General features: G+C 40.7%; 3 protein-coding genes and 1 pseudogene across 3 annotated transcripts in view; 2 read left to right on the forward strand and 2 right to left on the reverse strand.

Annotated features, from left to right (window-relative positions):
• LOC146288782 (zona pellucida-like domain-containing protein 1) overlaps positions 1-12,135 on the reverse strand; it is a 64,756-nt gene extending 52,621 nt beyond the window's left edge. The window contains exon 1 of the mRNA XM_084698202.1: positions 12,000-12,135. The gene's annotated coding sequence lies outside the window, so the exon portion shown is untranslated. The remainder of the gene's footprint in view (positions 1-11,999) is intronic.
• On the forward strand, positions 5,445-7,985 carry LOC146288784 (uncharacterized; annotated as a pseudogene).
• A 177-nt stretch (positions 12,136-12,312) lies between the features above and the next one.
• Positions 12,313-13,191, forward strand: h2ax1 (H2A.X variant histone family member 1). Its single transcript, XM_084698204.1, has one exon. The coding sequence runs from the start codon at positions 12,401-12,403 to the stop codon at positions 12,785-12,787; it is 387 nt and encodes a 128-aa protein (XP_084554330.1). The 5' UTR covers positions 12,313-12,400; the 3' UTR covers positions 12,788-13,191.
• A 78-nt stretch (positions 13,192-13,269) lies between these two features.
• Positions 13,270-20,919, reverse strand: part of zpr1 (ZPR1 zinc finger) — a 9,368-nt gene continuing 1,718 nt past the window's right edge. Inside the window, exons 5-14 of the mRNA XM_084698203.1 lie at positions 15,852-15,938; positions 15,581-15,703; positions 15,282-15,341; positions 15,139-15,205; positions 14,807-14,877; positions 14,609-14,698; positions 14,241-14,351; positions 14,061-14,150; positions 13,843-13,908; positions 13,270-13,626 (exon numbers count right to left, since the gene is read on the reverse strand). Coding sequence (XP_084554329.1) covers positions 13,510-13,626; positions 13,843-13,908; positions 14,061-14,150; positions 14,241-14,351; positions 14,609-14,698; positions 14,807-14,877; positions 15,139-15,205; positions 15,282-15,341; positions 15,581-15,703; positions 15,852-15,938 — 882 coding nt within the window. The 3' untranslated portion in view covers positions 13,270-13,509. The remainder of the gene's footprint in view (positions 13,627-13,842; positions 13,909-14,060; positions 14,151-14,240; positions 14,352-14,608; positions 14,699-14,806; positions 14,878-15,138; positions 15,206-15,281; positions 15,342-15,580; positions 15,704-15,851; positions 15,939-20,919) is intronic.

Here is a 20,919-nt window from a genome sequence, read left to right on the forward strand (position 1 = left end):
CCACAGCCCTATCCTGTGGGCTATGGGTGGCTCCAGAGCTTGCACGAGCTGACCCTGATGTTGCTCCCCCCTCACCAAGGCGTTCCACCAGGCAGCGTCGCCAGCCCTCTTGTCTGTGTGATTATGTCATGGACTTGTGATGGACTCTTTACGTATCCCTTTCATGTACCTTATTTCACTGCTCCTTGTATGTGTGATGCCATTCTGTTCTCACTCTCATGTGTATTGCTGGTGTAAGTTTGCCGGAGCTCATAGATGGACTGTTCAAATCACATTTGGTTAGTTTGCCTGTATGGTTGGTAGTTTTCAATATTGTCGGTTTTAGTTCGCGTTATTGTGTGCTGTTGACATGCTCTCTGTTGACATGCTCTCTCACGCAGTTCAGCAATGGGGAGGAGAAAGATGGTGACGCCAGTTTGCTGGCATGTTATTGTTAACTGTATGGGAGCATGCGCCGTGTGTGTTCGTGGGCTGTGTTCTCCTGTCCCTGGTTATCTCCGGGGCGGTCGCCCGGTTTGCTCCTTGTACAGTAAAGTACCAACTACACACGTACTCTCAGTTGTGAGTTATTCCTAACTACTGGCGCTGACTAATAGTAACCCTTCTGGTCCCATGTAATGAAGCTTTAAACCTTTAATGTCAACCAACATATGACATGATGGAGACAGAAATCACTCGCACCAACACTGCACGCTCTGCAAGGCAGTGTTGACCTGCCTGACCAGCCTTGCATTTCCAATAAAACATTTATTTTTATTTTTATCAGAAATGTGTTGTTAATTGTTTTCTTGTGATTTACTTTGACAGCTAAATTGAAACAAACATATATGTATAGGTTTAATACTTCAGGTGTATTAAAAGTCCTATTTTGACGATTGCAATAGTGCAAACTGCAAATCAGTGATCCATCTGAACAGAAAATGTATGCTCAAGTTAATGTCAGTGCAATTTATATATTTGTGCATGTACCGACATTAAAGTCCTTTGGTCGGAATGTAAATCCGCTCTCCAATGTACTGCAGTCAGCTCGTATGGATCTATGTCTTGAATGGATGACAATTTCTCAAAGTAACGGTCCTTAGCATTTTTGGTAAGTTTATCGCAGTACAGCCATTTCTCAGTTTTCTTGTGCTTCTCCAGTTTAGCGATTTATTTGCTTGTTATATTCAGTAAATTCTCATCAGTGCTCATCGACTGCACGTTAGCTGTACCTGGAAAATGGCGGTGCGGTGACATCACACACAACAAACCCACGTCTGACAAAGACCGATAGGAGGCGGCAGGAGGAGGAGCAATCATCCGCACTAACTTCTATAGATACTAATATCAATAGAGAGGGACCACAAAGTCCTACGTACTGTGGTCAGGTCTGCTGAGTTTATCATCGGCAGGAAGCTCCCAGCTCTACAGGACACCTACCACACACGATGCCTCAGGAAAGGTGGTTAGATTCGAAGAGACTGTCACCACCCATCCTTCAGTCTTTTTACCCCGCTGCTTTCTGGCAGGCAATACTAAAGCATTCGGTCTCACACACGCAGACTGGAGAATAGTTTCTTTCCAAGGGCCATCAGGCTTCTGAATGGACACTGATACATTCTCAACACTTTCTCACTAACCACTTTACACACTGTCACTTTCAGATACTGGTTGCATTACATCAGCAATATTGTACAAATTGTTACCCCACTTGTCTTTCGGTAGTATAGGTTTATACGGTTAGTATGTAAGGGATAATGTATAGAACGCCGGTCATTATCGGGAAAATAAGCCCCGACAAGGCGAACAGCAGGTGTACAGGTGTAGCTTCGCACATTTTCCCGCTTATTACACGGCTACTTGCCAACAAAATGACTTAACACAGTGTGTCTTTTTACAATTAATTTGTTACCATTCGTAGTGTTGATTAGCAGAGAAATAGTTCGCCAAAGACGTTGAACTTCATAGACGTTGAACATTCTTTAGGCTTCAAATCAGCTGACGTCGCCAAGCAACAGAGTACGCTGGGGTTGAAAAGTTACCGGACTACTTGCGGAGTGCTACGAAAGACGTGAATCAGAAGCAAAAAGGCCACTTTCCTTGACAGCGGTATGTTATTCATAGCAACGGTCTATTATCAAAAGATATCACACCGCAGAACGCTTCTGAAGCCCCATTCAAGTGAATGAAGCTTTCTACAGCGTTAAGAACAGCCGTGTAATAAGGGTTAATATGTGTATTACAGGTTTAGTATACTGTATTGTATATTATTTTGTATATTTAGGAGTTTTTATTTTCTTATCATAGATGTAATCCATGTTCAGAGTACTTAAATGTTATGCCAGGTTGCTTTGCGTTGTCTTGTCCTAAGAATTTCAGTGCCCAGTCTGACCTTGTGTTGTTCTGTGCATCTGACAATAAAAGACTTGAACTGGAACTCAGCTAACAACTAAATGGTAGAACAGTGGTGGTGAAAACCAATCTTCCTGTGGACACATTAAACAGTAGCCTGACGTAGTCATACTCATAATTCTAGTCAGAATATGAGTCTGAGAACTCTCCGTTGGGCTGTGACTATGGGGCGTGTGTCAACCGAGCTCGTAAAACAAATGCCTCTTTGCTCAATTGGATAGACCTACAACCAATCAGGGCAACGTAATATGTTGTTTGTTGAAAACAAATTCAACCCAAGCGCTCTTTGGTGACGTTGTTGATTACGTTACTTTTGATCATCTGCCCATCATAGTATAAAGCCCACCCTGACAATTTTATTGGTCCAAACAGCTCCTGTTCGGATATAGTTTTTCCGCAATCGAGCCCCTCCAGACCCAACTTCCCGACCACATTTTTTTGTCGGCGGGGATAAGTTTGGCTGGCTAATAAAACAGCTTAAAATACATGAAATGGTATTACATTTTAAAACCAGCACATACAACTCATACTATTCACCTCTTCTTTGTCAGGGACACATAATAAGGCTCTCTCTTGATAGTGACTTAGGACTCATTAGGATTTATTATCAAAGTAGTAAGACAATCAATACATTATGACAATGTAACAAAAATCAATACAGAAACAAACGCTACCTTCACAGCAAACAATAACAAAGGTATTTTATAAACCTAGCGCACCTAACCTGAGCACGTATAGGAGGCTAATCAAACTCCTTTTGTAAACCCATCCTGCATACTAAAATAGCAACGCCAGCTATATGAAAGAACAATTGCCTGACTGTGCTTCAATAAGATGCCAAACTAAAACATTGCAAGCAAAATAAAACATTTCAAAATAGAAAGAGCTACTGATCTAACATTTCATGGCTCAAAGTCTTATTGCGGGTCCCCCCTTGCCCTTCAGATGGCCAACACTTGTAATTCGGCTTTCTTGCCCTTTGGCCTTGGCTAAACCAGTTTGCCACACTCTCCCTAGCATCAAAATCCTAGCTCGATGGGTGAACTCCATGGCCCAGCTCCATAACTCAGGGGTGGACAATTAATTTTGACAAGGTGCCACATGAGAAACCTGAAATGTGTTGGAGGGCCGCATCAACAATAACTTGAGCTTAATTCTGCTCACTATTCATTTTCCCCCATTGTAAAAAGCAGTTAAGTATATAATTTGATTAGAAGCTACTGGTTATCAGAAGAATAAGGATATTCTGTAAATATTTATATAAATATTTTACATTTTGGTCAACTAGGAAAAGACTATCGAAGTAAGAGTAAAAACTAAAATAATCATTACATCAGTGTTTCATTTTATTTGTAACTAGTTAATCTTCACAAACACTGAAAAGTTGTTTTGCAGTATGTTAAAGATAAGAAATTGATCAACTTTATACAAAAAGCAATTCTTTTTTCTCCAATTAATTTTGTTCCGTGAGAGGAATCCAGTGGGCTTGAACAAAAGCATCGAAATCTGGCTGAGTGTCTGAGGTGGATATGCGAAGGACAGCTTACAGATGATGATCCGGGTCTGCAATTTAACTAGCAAACCATTAACCATCAGCCCACGCCCACTGAATCAGTCAAGTTCTTATTATGTCCGCGTTAGTTTTTTTCTTTAGTCCCTTAGTGCCGATTCAAATTATAATCCTTCAACACAGTGACCTGTTCTCCAAAATTAAGAACACAGCTTTGACTTTGACCTCAGTAAACAGATATTTAGAAGTCCATGTCTTGTTAAAAACTCTAGCTAAATTCTGTATCAACCTTTCGTTTTTCATTTTCGAGGGCTAACCAACAGCTAACTCTCCGGTCGGTGAGGTTGCGCAAGCGCACATTTGTAAATCGCCTGAACACTAGTCTTTCAGGACTACATTTTTACTACAGCTCAACATATTTATTTGTTTTTAATTTACCTCACGCGGGCCGGATTGGGACAGTCTGTGGGCCGGTTGTGGCCCGCAGGCCGTACAATGCCCAGGTCTGCCATAACTGATTCTTTGATGCTCAGGTCCAGGGTTGCGAGGTCTGTATGACAAAACCAGCCCAATGGCCAATCAAAACCATCCCAAAACCAGCCCAATGGCCAATAAAACCAGCCCAAAAACCATCCCAATATCAGAACTCAAAATATGCCCCTGCCAAACCATATACACTGCTTTTAAAGTCCAACAGCATTGCTATCATTGTCAAATATATTGTATATCTACAAAGTAACACCAACTGTTTAGTATGCCAGCATTAAAACCAGTTTTCAGGAAATTTGCTCAGGAGACAGCATTAGGCACGTGTGCACATGCACAGTGCGTGTGTGTATGTGGGCGTACCCCATGTCCATGTGCTGATCTGGAGTCAGTTTGGTAGGATTTGGGCATAAATAAATGATTTCATTTAAAATATAGATTTTTATTTAAAGATATGAATGTAATTTGCATGCAAAATAGGTCTACCCGAACCAGCGGACCAAAAATTCAACCAGCAGCAACACTTCAAAAGTAGCCCAATTCCGCAGGAAAACCGCAGACCTGGCAACACTGCTCAGGTCGTAATTTCAATCACGCAGCACGAGGCAGTGTAGGCCTACAGGAATATCTTGACCACAGCCAATCAGAGGCAAAGACCTGCCCCATCTCTGTCTCTAATTAGTTTAGACCATGATATGATCCAACCATGATTGTGAGTTCCGTCAAAGAAGAAACAAACGCTTCGTTCCTGGTGAGGCAGCGGAGGTTAGGTGCACCGGTGTGACCTAGGAAAGGTTTAAGTTGCACTCGTACACATTTTGGTCGCACTCTCGAGCCCTGCACCTTAAAAAATATGGAGAGCTGACTTCAACAAAAAGAAAAAGGGCAACTGAGACTCCCTCCACCAGCAAGCAGACCACATTAGTGAACACCCTGACTGAGGTCCATTGACAAAGCTGTTGTGAAGTATGTGGTCCAAGGACTCCAGCCATTCTGTGTTGTTGAACAAGAACCATTTACAGATTTTGTGAAGGAACTGCAGCCTAATGCAAAAATTATGACACGGCTGACCCTGCGCTCCATGATTGATGACGCCACCAAGGAAATGAAGAAGGCGGTGACTGAAGAGTTTCATTGGTGTTACTGCCCATTGGATTGACCCTGACAGTCTCAAAAGATGCCCAGCAGCCCTAGCCTGTAAGCAACTGAGAGGTTCGCACACATTTGATGTGTTGGCAAACGCCCTAAATGACATCCATTCCGAGTCCGAAATTCGTGAGAAGATTCAGAGAACAACAACAGACAATGGGCCTCATTCTCGAACGCAGTTAAGAAGAATTTAAGAAGGAACTTCTTCTGAATTGGATTTAGGAAAACATTTGGCATTCATGAAAGCTTTTTCTCATCTGGGATTTGTTCTTAACTTCAGAAGACTTTCCGAACTCGAAATAGCAGTCTTAAATCATCCAGAGTTGTCTCAAATGCGATTCCTTAAAAAAACACAAGGATCGAAGGAATCGCATTTAAGAAAACTCTGTGTTTGAAGTGTTAATTAAGTTATGAGAAATCGTTGGTGATTGCGTTCACATCAACTCTACAGACTATGGCAAGCCGTTATATCATTTAACCAATAAATTCTTGATATCCAAAATTTGAATTCTTGATATCAAGAATTGCATTTTGAATATCAAGAATTCAAATTTTGGATATCAATAATTCATTGGTTACGTAAATGATAAAACGGCTTGCCATAACAGACATCCTCGTATTTAAATAATTAAATACATAACCTTGCTTAGTGTGCACACTGTTAGATCCAGTGGAGAACAATTCCACTGCACCTGTGCACCGTTTGCTTTTCGCGTGGACATAACTTGCATTCCTGTTGCTTTCCTAATTGTGTCGATTCTGACTGCACACGTCACTGCTGTTGTGCACGAGGATGCTTTCAACTTAAGAAACCTCTTCCTGGGTAGCACAGCTCAGAAAACTTCTGCTGCGTAGTAACACATTTTCAAGCGTTCATGAATTTGGCGGATGTCTTTTTCTTACGTTGTTTTTCTGAAGCCCATAAGAAACATTTCAGAAGAAACTTCAGAAAATTTTTGAGAATGAGGCCCCATGGCTCTAAATTCATAAAAGCTTTCAAATTTTTTGGTGAAAATTAGAACAACAAACAATGAAGAAGTGGAATTTGTTGATGTGTCGGCGCTTCTGAATGAAGATGATGGTTTGGAGTTCCATCTCCCAAAGCACCAGCGCTGTGCTTGTCACCTACTCAACCTTACAGCTACGGTTGATGCCCAGAAAGCAACCTTCAATGAAGCATACAAGAAAGTGTACCGTTCAACATTTGGCAAGTGTAATGCACTTTGGAACAAATGTGGAAGATCCGCACTTGCAGCCAAAACTGTTGAAGATGCTTGCTCCCTCCAACTTCTGCGCCTGAATGCTACCAGGTGGAACTCCTTGTTCCTGGCAGTGGAAAGACTGTTGAGGATAATCAAAGACAAGGGAGAGGGGGCCATCAGAGTCATCTGCACAGACCTAAAGGTTCCGATGTAAGTAAGAATTATGTATGTTTTATTATTTCATCATAATTGAACCTTTTTGTTGAATCTGATGAAATGGTTATAACGTGTTATAAAACGGTGTTGTTGGGGCTTTTTTTTTTCATTACAAGTTCAATCCAGCTGAACTCGCATTCCTCAAAGAGTATGCCACTGTCATGAGCCCAGTCGCCCAGGCAACCAACATCTTGCAAGCAGAGGCAAATGCCTAGATGGGGTGGCTACTTCCAACAGTCAACCTGCTGACTGCCAAACTTGACAGAGTCAAGTTGCCACTGAAGTACTGCAAGCCTTTGGTGGATGCTCTACAGGTGGGAATGAAGAATCATTTTGGCCACATGTCAGTAGACCCTGAGTTGATAGCAGCTGCGATTCTTCTTCCAAAATTCCAAACAACTTGGACAAATGATGATGCCACAATCAGAATGGGTAAGACAGCATGAGGATAGTGAAAAATAAGTGTATGGGTGTACACTTTGACTCTTTATCATATTGGCAAATCCACAAATCAATTATGGATGCATGGACAGTGCATGAAACTAAATATATAAACCTCAAATTAAAGAAAGCAATTAGTACAAAACCTTAGGTTGGGGTCATGAAGTGTTAGGAAGTTGTATTAATCCTATCATTTATTGTCTCACCCTCACTATATTTCAGGAATGGACTACATCAAGAAGCACATGGAAGAACCCTCCCTGCAGCTAGGTGATGCCACCAGGTCCAGTTCATCTGATGAAGTTGACTTCTTCTCTGCCCTGCAGTCGTCTCAAGCACAAGACAGCACCAAACTGGATGGATACTTGGCCTGTTCAGCAGATCACATGAACTTAATGAAATCCTTCCCAGCTGTGCTCAAGCTGTCTGTGAAGCTGAACACACCTCTACCTGCCTCGGCGGCCTGTGAAAGGCTATCTAGCATAGCAGGACTCGTCTTCAACCCAAGAAGAGCGAGACTGAATTCTTGCAATTTCGAAAACCAACTTATTTTGAAAATGAACAAAAACATTTTCAGATTGAAGTACTGACTGTGTTGTTTCGGTGCTGCTTTAGTATTGCCTATTGTGTTCAAATTAAGGCCCAGTTTATAATTAGTGTGAATATTACTGTATTTGTGGGGGGGGGGGGGGCGGGGTTCAGAAAGGTAAGGGGATGGAGGGGGGGAACAAAACCTTTTTCAGTTTCAAGAAGTCGCAGAGTTTTATACATAGGGTGGCCAAGGGGTGACCAAGGCTACTTCAGGGGGTCCATAGTCCAGAGTCTTAGTACACTGTTAATATATACAGCATAATCTGGGTCTATATGTGCTGGAACATCATACATATTTTTAGGGAAAAAAGCTCAAGCACCAGGGACTTATAATAGCATTTCTGTGTTACAGAAATAACACAGTGCATAGTTTATTTACAAAACAAAGTGAATTTACACACCCCAAAAAAACACTGCAATTTGACTTGACAGGTAGCAGAAATCAAGCAGAAATGGACTTGAAAAATATAAATAACTTGGTGCCCAACCAAGCCAATAAAGCCAAGTCACGCATTTAGTGGCAAAATCCATTGTTATGTCTACAACATTTTAGATATACTATAGGTTTAGCTAACTTGCAAATCCTGAGGATTGCCTACTGTAGCAGACCTTTCTATGTGACAACGGACAAGGGTGTTTTGTCCCTCGGGAGTTGCCGCAGGCTTGATGGTGAACGCATTTGTGAAATAAGTGAGGCCTGTTCAAATAGCGATGTCAAAAAGAGCAGTGGTAAAATACAAGTTATGAAAATAGACTGCGTCCGTGTCTTTTTGTCCACAGGATCATATACAATTAGATCTAAAACAAACTTACAAAGAGCTTGGTTACACTACCAAAGTTGAATTAGTAATGTTGTTAGCGATGCTAGCGTTATTTTGCTAGAGATAGCTAGCCTATAACATTTCACTGGGTCTTGCAGCTGTTCGATTAACTGAAATTATTATTAAATGTTATGTTTTACTAGCCATTTGCCTACTTTAGCAAGTCACTGTATTTCCAAGCCCCGATAGTGTAACTGAAACGACACTGTAGCCTAAATAATTCCTCTTTCAAGTAATAAGCCCCCGTTCAAGTGTTGAGCATTAAATTAGCTGCACGGTCTGATCTTGAAACAGACACTTTTTTTGTTCTAAAACCGGATAATAAACTGCTTCAAAATTTAAGCCGCACAAGAAAACTGTAAAATCGGAGTACAATTACTGACTGTCTCAGTTTGTCTGTTATTGGAGTCGAAGTTCTAACATTAACTTACACAGCTACTGTAGGCTAATCAACATGTAAAAAATGTTCAGGAAACCTAAACCCAATGCAAACCTTAAAACTTACTTCAAATATTATGCCTTTTCAATCGCGAAGAGCTTGTGGAGCTGTGGAAACATCCTCTATTCTGCTGTCTGTTCTTATTCTTCTGTGTCTCGCAACAAACGTGTCTCTTCGATTTGAATAATAAACCGCAACGCAGCAAAATAAATCCTTCTTTTCAACAAGAGGTCAAATGAGATGTTTATCAGCATCAAATTTCCAGCAGCAAATTACATTTTGGGGTGGCCCATCAGATGTCAGGGGTGTCCAGTGCCACCCCGGACACCCCTCTGGCTCCGCTACTGGTTTCAAGTAATGATACTGAAGGGTTGTTACTTTCGCTGCTATAGTATTGCCTATTGTGTTCAAATTAGGCCCAGTTTATAATTAATGTGATAATTACTGTCTGTGTGTGTGTGTGTGTGGGGGGGGGGGGTCAGAAAGGAAAGGGGATGGAGAGGGGAGGAACAAAACATTTTTCAGTTTAAAGTAATAATATTGAAGGGTTGTTACTTTCGGTGCTGCTTTAGTATTGCCTATTGTGTTCAAATAAGGCCCAGTTTATAATTAGTGTGAATATTACTGTGTGTGGGAGGGGTTCAGAAAGGAAACCGGATGGATAAGGGTGAACAAATCATTTTTCTAAATTTTGACCCTTTGCTTTTTTATTAACAGCATTTACTTGTACTTTTACTTTCAATACTTAAGTACATTTAATATCAGAAACTACTTTTGATACTTAAGTACAGAAAAGTTCAGATACTTTAAGACTTTTACTCAAGTAGTTTTCTAAAAGGTTACTTTTAGAACACTTTTAGTCATTTTCCAGTAAGGTATTTTTACTTTTACTCAAGTATGGCTTTTGAGTACTTTATACACCACTATTAATCGTGCAGAGGCGTATAAAACAGGACTGGGTGTGTAGACACATATACGAGAAGTTTCTCCTACATCTTGAAACCTAGAAAATGTTTACCATTACCAACGGTCGCTATGTTACCAGAAACCATTCCGATTGGCCAACGCTAGCGTTTTCACGCTCCTCATTTACATAACGTTGAGAAAATCCAACATGCAACGCTCCGCTCGCCTTCATACAATGCCTTACGCAAGCGTCAACGCCCGGTTTCATTGAAAATGAATTGGAAGCCGACGCCCGCTCCGCCCGCTGCAGTGTGAACGCATCGTAACAGTGCGTGTCCACTGCAGCGACGCGAATTGCTTGCCATCGCTCGCCTTCCCACAGTTCATACATTCTGTATGAATGTAGAATGTAGTTCTCTAAAATCACTATTGCAGTGTCATGGCCAAGTGTGCAGACTTGGGTTTATGTAGTTGCAACATCGATCAAAATACAACTTGTATACAAAATACAAAACTTCTTAATAGACATACACGTTGACATGAGTAAAAAACGTTTTACCACATTCCTCAGTCTCTGCTAATCTGTCGATACGATAGTGAGTTCCAGCCAGGCTAGCTAGCTAGCTAGTTGCTACAGAACGAAGTTACGTAATGTCACTAGACTGAATTAAAAAGTACCAGCACCAACAACTTCGGCAACCTTGCGCCATGCATTGTTTTTTTCTTATTAACATCTCTGTATAAATACAGCTATGTATCGTACAGGACAATTCAGGGTAAGCAGCCACACAAACGATTAGTTTCTCCTCCACCTTCAAACCTAGAAAGCTAGAAATGTTTACCATGGTTGCTACGTTACGAGAAACAAAAAAACACTCTGATTGGCCATCGCTAGCGAAAATCGCTCATTTGCATAAAGTTGAGAAAATCTCAACTCTGTTGCGTCGTTACCCACAATGCACCACGCAAGCGATTCGCCTGTTTCCATAGAAAATGAATGGAAAACATGTCGCTCGCATCGCGTCGCTGCAGTGGACACGCACTGTAAGGCTGCTTCTTCTCCTTTGCCCGGTTAAGCCTAGTAATGTCCCTTTCCTCTTACCATAGGCAGTGTCCTAGGCGTAGAGCAAGATGCGAAACTTAGTCTGCGATGCGCTCAAAAATATCATTAACAAACGAATTCCTAATGCCCATGGCCTTAGATCCCCGTATCAGCCTGGACGACTAGCCTGGCTCTGCCCTCCTGTGTACTTCCGCTCAATTTGGATTTTGCTTCTATACTAGGTCTAGGATTTCAGTGCATCAGTCTGTTTCCAGAAACCATTTTTTTGTAGGTCCAATCAGCAAACAGAGGGAGTGGCTGAGAACAAGGACGTTGATGTTGTGCACTAGTTTGTTGTTCAGTAATGGCGGCGGAGAAAGAGCTAATCTATTCTGTGGTTGTGGCAACGCTGCCGAATATCCATAAGTTAAAGCCGGAGCAAGAACAATCCTTGCTGAGTTTTGTTGTTGGTCATGATGTTGTGGCCCTCCTCCCCACGGGGTTCGGGAAAAGTTTGATTTTGCAGGTACGGCAGCTAGCTCCATGGTGAAGGAGTTGGCTAAGGCGAACGCTAGCAATTGGTTATGGCAGATCAGAGTGGCTCTGGGCAGATCCAATAGTTTTGAACTTCAACATACTACTCGCCTTCAAGGAAGTTAACGCTTGTCAATGGAGCGATCCCAGACCCTCTGTACAAATGCAATGTACGAGGGTCTAGTTAGGACCAGGGTAATCAGGGTGTGCCTGGTTCAATACTAGACATAAATATCAAAACTCTCTTTCCATGTCTTTCGTGGCTTTTTACCTCCTATCTTTTGAGTTCTTTTTGTTCCCTTCTTGGACCTTTTCTTCTTTGCGGGTGCTGTTTTAGATAAGTCAGGCATTGTTTCAACTCGTCATGTCTGTTCCTCATTACCGTATGAAAACGAACAGCTTCAAACGCATTGTCTGACTTGTATTTATAAGATCGCAATGCAAATGTAGACGAAAATATCCGCGAATCCTATTGGAAACTCAGATCCTGTGACACGCGTGTCTGCTTTTACAATTGGTTGGTGTATTTACATTAGAGTCGTCCAATCAGAAGACACTTTGTGGTACAAATAGGCCTACCAATCCTTCCAACATTACGTCAATATACTTTTAAGTGAAGTGTTAATGAATAAAGTAGGCGACGCAGTTTGATTAGACAGTCCAGTTTAATAAATGTCTGGAAGGGGTAAGACCGGTGGGAAGGCCCGAGCAAAGGCAAAGTCCCGTTCATCGCGAGCCGGTTTACAGTTTCCCGTTGGACGTGTACACAGGTTACTGCGCAAAGGCAACTATGCGGAGCGCGTTGGTGCTGGAGCCCCTGTGTATTTGGCTGCTGTACTGGAATATTTGACAGCTGAGATCCTCGAGTTGGCAGGCAACGCAGCCAGGGACAACAAGAAGACGAGAATCATCCCCCGTCATCTCCAACTGGCTGTCCGCAACGACGAGGAATTAAACAAGCTTTTAGGTGGTGTTACCATCGCTCAAGGTGGAGTGTTACCCAATATTCAGGCCGTTCTTCTACCAAAGAAGACTGAAAAACCAGCTAAGAGCAAGTAACCAGCAGCGACCTACAAATCAAAACAAAGGCTTTTGCCTTTCACTTCTTTTTTTCAACGCACTCACTGAAACTGTGGGATTTGTTGTAAATGGACAATGCTTCATTGTTTCTGTAACGAACACATTTCCGACGGAATTTGGACAATACATTTTAGATGTACTCTGCATACGTAAAACAAGATGAATTCGACACTTTTGCCTATTCTTGGAACTGGACTAAGTATGTTGGCGCATTTAGGGGTGGGGTGGAAAAAAAACACTTAAATAAACCGAATTGGGCCAATTTTGGGTTTCATATTTAATGCCTATTTAGGCCTAGGCCATGTAGACATGTTGTGCAAAATGTAATGTCATTTGTTAATTTCAATAAATGTTATGTCCTGGTATAGCGCATGCAAAGGTCACTAGTCTGTTGTTTTCATATCTGGGACCTTCTCCATGGACAGCTCCTGAACAAAGGAGGACACTGATGCATAGCAATATGAGATATACAGCAGTAATGTATGTTATTTATTCTCTTCAACACAAGACTCTGGAGTAGCACATTCAATAGAATTCCAACATCAACATTTCCAGTAATTTGACTAAACCATGACTGTCAAAGGGACTTTAAACCAAAACGTACCTTCCTTTTAAGTACATATTTAATACTCATATCCAAAACAATCTGTCTGAACGTCAAGTTTAAGTGTAAAATATATGCATCTCAACGTTAGCCGTCTTCACTCCTGATATCCTTCAGTCTTCATATCATTCAAACCAAGATCTTCATTCTGCTCAAATGTTCGATTGTACTTTTCAGTTGTCATCTCTGGATCTGGGTCTGGAGCATATACGTTCTAAAGAAAACCCAGTTAATAATCAGACTTGTGACACTCAGTATGTTTTACCTTCAATAATATGTATAAAAAATATTTGAACAAACTTGTAACATACATGGTTTCAGGTAGATACTTTAAGAAGTAATTTGGTATCCTTGTGTTCAAATAGTTTGGCATTTTGATGTGTCATTTAAATAATTTATATAAATACTTTCAAAAGAATAGTTATTTTACCTGGATATAGCTGTTCCCTGTAGGATCATCAAGGACTAAATGGACATTGAGGTTTCCTTCGATAATCTGAATATTTGGTGAAAGACAACACAGATGCATTTATACAAGCTTCAGTCTAAACTCCAAATATTCCAATATCTCATGACTAGTCTCAAAAAGCACATGGGTAGATTTAACATTGAAAACAAAGTTCCTAGTTTGACAAACAAACAAAAAACCTTGTCAATCTTCTGGCCAAACTCTTTTAGTTTCTGTGTCCGGTCTGCAGTGGAGCTATCTCCACATAAGAAGGGATTTTTGGAGACAATCTGTAAGGAACAGTAACAAACTATGAACCAAACATTGCAATTGCACCAATGTAATTTTAAACAAGCTAAGGTGACATCATAACTGCTTACCAGGTCTTTGATATCTGTGAGGATTCCCTCTACCGTAGTAAATTTGCCACCCAGGGCTGCCATCCCCATCTCAAATTCTAGTTCAGGAATGATGATGCCACATGTCTCTGACTGCAAACACCATGAAGCAAGAAGGATTAGGCTTTGTTTTGTATTTCACTCAAGTAAACAAAGAAATGTGACTGATGCAACGATTCCACTTCAAATGTAAAAGGGCTTTCATGAGACAAGCTCAAAATGGTGTTAATGTCAGACCATTTAATGTACAACTGCTATACAATACAAATAATCCATCCACACATTCACATGCGAAAAGTGAGAAGTTCAAAACAAGCAATCATAATACTGAGGGGTTGTGGAAACTGTACCTTCAGTAAGTCTCTGGTCATGTCAGAAGGATCTGTGATGTGAAGTGTGATCTTGGTGCCCTGCTGTTCTGTAGCTCCTCCAGATTTTACCTTCAAGGTCATACAAGGAAAACATGCTACAATTCCCACAAGGCTTTGTAGCAATTAAGTACTAATAGTTAGGGTCAATATAGAGAAAGAACCGCAAGCAGTTTGTACCTCATTGGTGCGTAGTCCACATGCGTCACAGTTGGTTGCCATGATGATAACCTCCTTAAAATGAGGGATTTCTAAGGGAATGTCAAGGAATGTCAATATATTCAAATATTTGCAAGCATACCAACTAAATCTACACTCCAAAGTTTCTCGTGTCTCAGTTTATAGACTTAAAACAAGCATAGTGGACATAAGGAATGGACACAATTCCAACATATTTAGAGTGGGCAATAATCGAGTTGACCTTAATTGAAATCTGACCAAGAATTGCATAAACAATTTGAGCAGTACTTTACCAGAGTTGAGGTCTACCAACAAAAAGTTTAAAAGGATACGAACAAGCTTCATGTTTGTGGAGGCTGGCGCATTGCATCCTGGGCAGTTGGTATTAAACCTTAAAACCTGAGAGAAACGCACAACAGAATTGAAACGTATTTCTCAAAATTAAGAACCCATTTCAGTGCATCCGATGCCTCACCTCATTTCTCATACTGTCCAAATCATTCCCAGGCTTTTCCTCCTCTTCCTCCTCTTCAGCCTGTGCAGGACATGGAACAAAAACACAATCATACGGGCTCCCATGATGACGTTGACCAGAAAGTAGGCTACATTTTGAAGCACCTTTCAAACCTCAGAATTCCCCTCCTCAAATTACTTTTACTTAAGCATCACCTTAGTACTCAAGTGTTTACATTAACACAAGACAATAAGCAGAGCCCTAACCAGGAAAAGCTGGGGGAAAGCCATTTTTGTCTGTCAGCTGTGGTTCAAGACTACCTTCAAACCCAATGTGATATCTTGTTGGTCAGTCCTGTTGTAGTGGGTGACTGTTAGAGCCTCGTCCTTCTGAGGAGCCAAGGGGTTTTCCACAAAGCTGTTTCCAGATGGATCATCAACAATCTACAAAATATAAATTACATATGAAACTTGCTTGACAAAAAAGGAAACCTTCACCATTACATTTATGATTGTATTCTGTGTAGTTTAGACATTATAAAAAAATGTAGTCTGAATTCCCCATTCCTGATTGAATCGAAATTGGACTCACCAGTGTGAATTCACTTTCAACATCTTTCAACTGTTTGAGTTTTTCAATAAACTCTTCGATTTTCTCTGCAGCTTCAGGGGCGGATACCTTAATGAAGAGGAGTGAAGCATGACTTCATCTATGACAAGCAACCAACTTACATATTTTACATAATTAAAAGCACAGTGCTGTGAAAAATCTGATTCTGTATTTTTGCATATTTGTACCCTGAATGCCATTAAATCTTCTACCAAAATCTATGAATACATAGTGACCTCTTAATTTTATTTTGACTGAATACATGTTTGTAATGTTATTTAGCACCTAGATAAATAACTTGTTACACCCCCATTAGCAGCAATTACAGCAACTTAAACACTTCCTGTAGGTGTGTATGAGTTCCACACTGCCGTGGAGTACATCAGCTCAGTGACATGTGGACTTTTGAGCATTATCTGCATGTTTTAGGTCCTGCCACACCATGTAAACTTGCCTGTATGTCTCAGACCATTGTCGTGCTGCATGACATAAATATACTTAAGGGTGTTGCACAGAATCCCTGAAACGGTTTCCTTAGTGAAATGTTAAGGGATTTACTACATTGAACGCGATTTCACAGCAGTAAAATTTGAAAGTTTCCACAGAGACTGCGTTAGTTCAGTTATATCACTAGTGCATCACTTAAAGAGAGCTAGTTAGCTCTAGCTTAGCTCTAGCTAGACCTACAAAAAACATAGAAGAAATTACAAGAAAACCAAATTGGTCAGAGGAGGAAATTGGTCAGAGGAGGAAAATGTTGTGCTTCTACAGGAATACAACAAAAGAAAGCACATACTAAAAAGTTCATTTGATCCACAAATAACTGCAAAAAAAAAAAAAAAAAAATGTAAGACCAAATTGCAACTAAAATAAACTAAAGAAGTTTGGTGAAGCAGTCAATTCAAGAAATAAAAATATATATATGATATGGATTGTTATATGTCCAAAAAATAGAACCAATTACAGGAGGGAGTCCAATAAAACTGGTGATATCAACTTGTAGGTCTTGTTGCTACACAGTAATGCAGGGGTCTTCAACCCTGGGGGGTATTCGTTGTAGCTCGCTAAGTGGTTTAGCGAACTCATTTTCAGGCTAAAAATGCCCCTCTTTTTGGTTTGTGGAAGCAACTTTCGATAAATCACCATAGTAACATATCAATTAGCACTAACCTGCTCCAGAGCAGGCTAACACAAGTGTGGTTGGATTAGCTTGCCACACCCCCAGAAAATAACATGGCAGCTCCCTTTTTGAGAGACCCAGTTGACCAAGGAGCTATATTCTAGTTCGATTAGCTTTCCATACCAATAAGAGTTCTACGCGATTGGCAACATCCTTTATTTCACATGGATGAGTTCTTGTTTGAGCGATTTCGATTCAGCCGACAAGGACTAATTTATTAGCAAGACCTTCTCGGGCCGTACATTGCAAATATCACACACCGCAGCAAGCTTTATGCTTTATTATGAGAAATGCTGCTGTATGTGAATATGTAACACTATGTTTTGGGAAATGTCTTGTCTTATCCGTTGTGCCTGTGCTCTTTATATGTTTCACTGTAGGAGAGTGGGAAACGTCATATCGATTCCTTTTTATGTCTTGACGTGAAGAAATTGACAATAAAGCTACTTGAAACTTTAACTGTGCTTCAGACTCTCTGCATAACCTACAGGTTTTTTGCATCAGGTAGCCTACATTTTTATACAGTAGGCTATAGGCGATGCAGAAAACATTGGCAAAGCCGCAGCATGTGTTGCTGTAAGAAAAGTGTACCAGTGGCCATGTCCAGTCAATGAAATCAAAGAGGGATTTACACAAAGGCCTACATGCATATACACATATATTACATGATATAAGCGCTTTCAGTGCATATCTCATCATAAGTGTTTATGAATTTGTATCAATTAGATACTCTTTGGCCTTGTTTTAACTACTAATTCTTATTAGAGCTGAGATCATTATTTTCGCTAGGATAATCTCATTCGATTATTAATTTCCATTAACCTTACTGCCAGCAGGCACATTTAAATACATCTGATCTGATTGGGGTAATGAGGCACTTAAGATGACCCTATACATTTTCCCAAAATCTGTGCATTTAGCTTATCGGCAATTTTTTTGCCAAGCTGCCTGTCTTGCTCTGGCAGCGGTGGTTGACCTAGCCATGATAATATGCTTATTGTCTTTGTAGAGACTCATTATAATAGTTTGCTTGGATGGTAAGAATATCACCGTTCTCTCTTTCGTCTTTTCCGCCATCATACCATTACGGGGCGTTCACACTGCAGCGTTTTTTAACGCTCTGCACTGCTGGCCTTCCCACAGTGCACCACCTTGCGGGTGTGTTAAAAAAGTTAATACAGAGTTGTAGTTCTTTAAGGTCACTGTTGTAGTTTGTGCAAAACGGCATCATGGACAAGTGTGCAGACTTGGGTTCATGTATTTACAATAGTGATCAATATTGATATATAGTTGCTCCTGTCTCGATCAAAATACAGCTTTTACACGGCATGATGCAGGAAATCAGATACGCTGACTAGATGTTGCATGGTCTTGTCAACTAGGCTATAGGCTACAGTACTGTACAACACTTCAAAAAGAATTCCAGTAACATTCGCTGGGTTATGGCCACTACACATTTACTGTATGGCTAGCGAGTGACAGCCAACCAGCATTTCAACGTTGAATGTCAATCGTGTGCCGGGTAAATGAATGGTCGTTAACAGGCTTCTGCATATGTAGATAACGACCCATTCATTCATATCTACATATGCAGAAGCCTGTTAACGACCATTCATTTGAATCAGGTGTGTTGGAGCAGGAAACATCTAAAACGTGCAGGACGGGGTCCCTGAGGACCAGGGTTGAAGACCTCTGAACTAGACTACTGTAGCTAGACTAATACAGTATGCAGCTAGCACAGAAGAAAGTTAGAGCTAGGTTACGTACTGTAGCTGGCTAAAGTGACTTGCCCTGATGAGTTTAGCCTAATTGAAATTAACCACATGATTTGGATGCGGATCAGTCGTTGACTAACCAATATTTGCTGTTCTCAATTAGCTCGCTAATGTTAACGGGCTAAAGGGACTATTGATTAACTAATGCTGGGGACACACCAAACAATTTTTTTTAACCTTATAAGATTTTGTGAGACTGTGAGAGACCACAAACATGAGGACAAGAAAATCCTAGATTTAGCCATTTTGCTCCTAGTGTGTGGTGTGCCATGATTTGACAAAGACAGCACACCACACACAAACAGATTTCCAACCAGTGTCCCAACTTGTTAAGACAAGAAATCTCGCAAAATCTGTCGAGACTTAAGAATAAGCATGGCGGACTATATGCAGGAAGAAATTGCGATGATCGTGTTTGGAATGATTTTCACAGAAAATTCACGGAAAAAAGAAAAGGGTCTGCTGTTGCCACAAATCAATTCCATTTAACTTTGTGTTGTGCCATGACTCCGTTTGTTATACTTCTGTCTTCTCAGCTTGCTATCTGATTGGATATTGTTTTGTTTCACGTGATATTCAATATATATTCAACATGTTGAATATTTAGGATTCGCGATTGGGGAGCAGATTCGGTCACTCTTGACACACCTCACACCAAGGGAACATATGATAAAATAATCAGTAGAACCATCAAGATAATCGGGATGTTACCAAGGATTGACAGAAGGGGCGAAATTGGCCCGATTATCCTGTAGTGTGTCCCCAGCATTAGCTCCCACCCTTACGACGAACGGGCCCCTGGTCCTCAGGGACCCCCTGTCCTGCACGTTCAAATGAATGGTCGTTAACAGGCTTCTGCCTAACTAGATAACGACCCATTCATTTGAATCGGGTGTGTTGGAGCAGGGAAACATTAAAACGTGCAGGACAGGAGGTCGCTGAGTACCAGGGTTGAAGACCTCTACAGTAACGTTTAAGTGAGAGCTACTTCTAACTTTTAAATCAAAATGAGATCAACAGTTACTCTGCATTTACCGGCGTGAGTCTAGCTACTTCAAGGCCGTAGCCATGGAGTCAATATTGGGGGGGACAATCTGCTGGGGAGATTTCCTTTCCTTTATTTTTGTAATGTTTAGTTATTATATTTGTAATGATAATTTCAGACAGCGTGCATGGTGGCCTGTTGTAGCATCTATATTTTATTTATATCAATATATTGGGGGGGACATTTTGACCAGATTTGAATGTTGGATGTGTGTCTCCCAATATATATTATGATTACGGCCCTGAGCTACTTACAGCGGTAGCCGACGCATAAATAGCCTTCATGTTTAGACTGTAGCACAATAGCCTAACAGAGTGCTATAGGTGTGTGATGGGTTAATCCATCTCCATAAACGCGGCCATGTAAAAAGGTAAAGAATAAGTCAGAGGTACCTTAAGTTTTCCTCCTTTGTTTGCTAAGGGCTTTCAGCAACGCTTTGACTAACTTTAAGGGAATCCTTAAGTATAAGACCAAGATAAGGAGGAAACCTTAAATAGTTCAGGGAAAATTTTAGGAAACCTTGAGGAAAAGACTTAAGGGTGCTTTGTGCAACCGATTATATTTTAGGGAAACCTTAACTGACTTTAAGGAACATTTTTACTTAAGATGTTTTGTGCAACAGACCCCTTAACAATTGCTTTGTCACCTTTACCAAACTTTAAGAATCAACAATTTGTTTTTGCAAAGGTCTTGAAATGTCCTTCCTTTGAGGCATGACGCACAGGAGAATCGCAGGGCAGTTTGTAACCCCCAAAAAACTAAAGAGTGATGTCTGGAAATATTTTGGATTTTGGTCAGATGGTTAACTTGTTGAACCTACAGCTAAAGTAGTGTGTAAACTATGTAAGCTAGAGTTAGCTTACCATTCAACAACTAGCAACTTGAGGCTACATCTCCATGTTTACCACAGCACAGCTCGCTCGCAGCGTTCAATGTCGGTTCTATATTGTAAAACTTTAATGTAATTAATATTTGTTTCAATCACTTAATGAAGCCTGTCATATTTGGGACAAGAATCGCAACCTTTAATTGCTTGCAGAAAACTCTACA

The sequence above is a fragment of the Hypomesus nipponensis genome, chromosome 5 (genome assembly GCF_054491055.1).
Source record: "Hypomesus nipponensis isolate SF chromosome 5, ASM5449105v1, whole genome shotgun sequence".
Lineage (NCBI taxonomy): Eukaryota > Metazoa > Chordata > Actinopteri > Osmeriformes > Osmeridae > Hypomesus > Hypomesus nipponensis.

Coding starts and splice junctions, on each gene's coding strand:
- h2ax1 (XM_084698204.1), top strand. CDS start 12,401: ATGTCTGGAAGGGGTAAGACCGGTGGGAAGGCCCGAGCAAAGGCAAAG.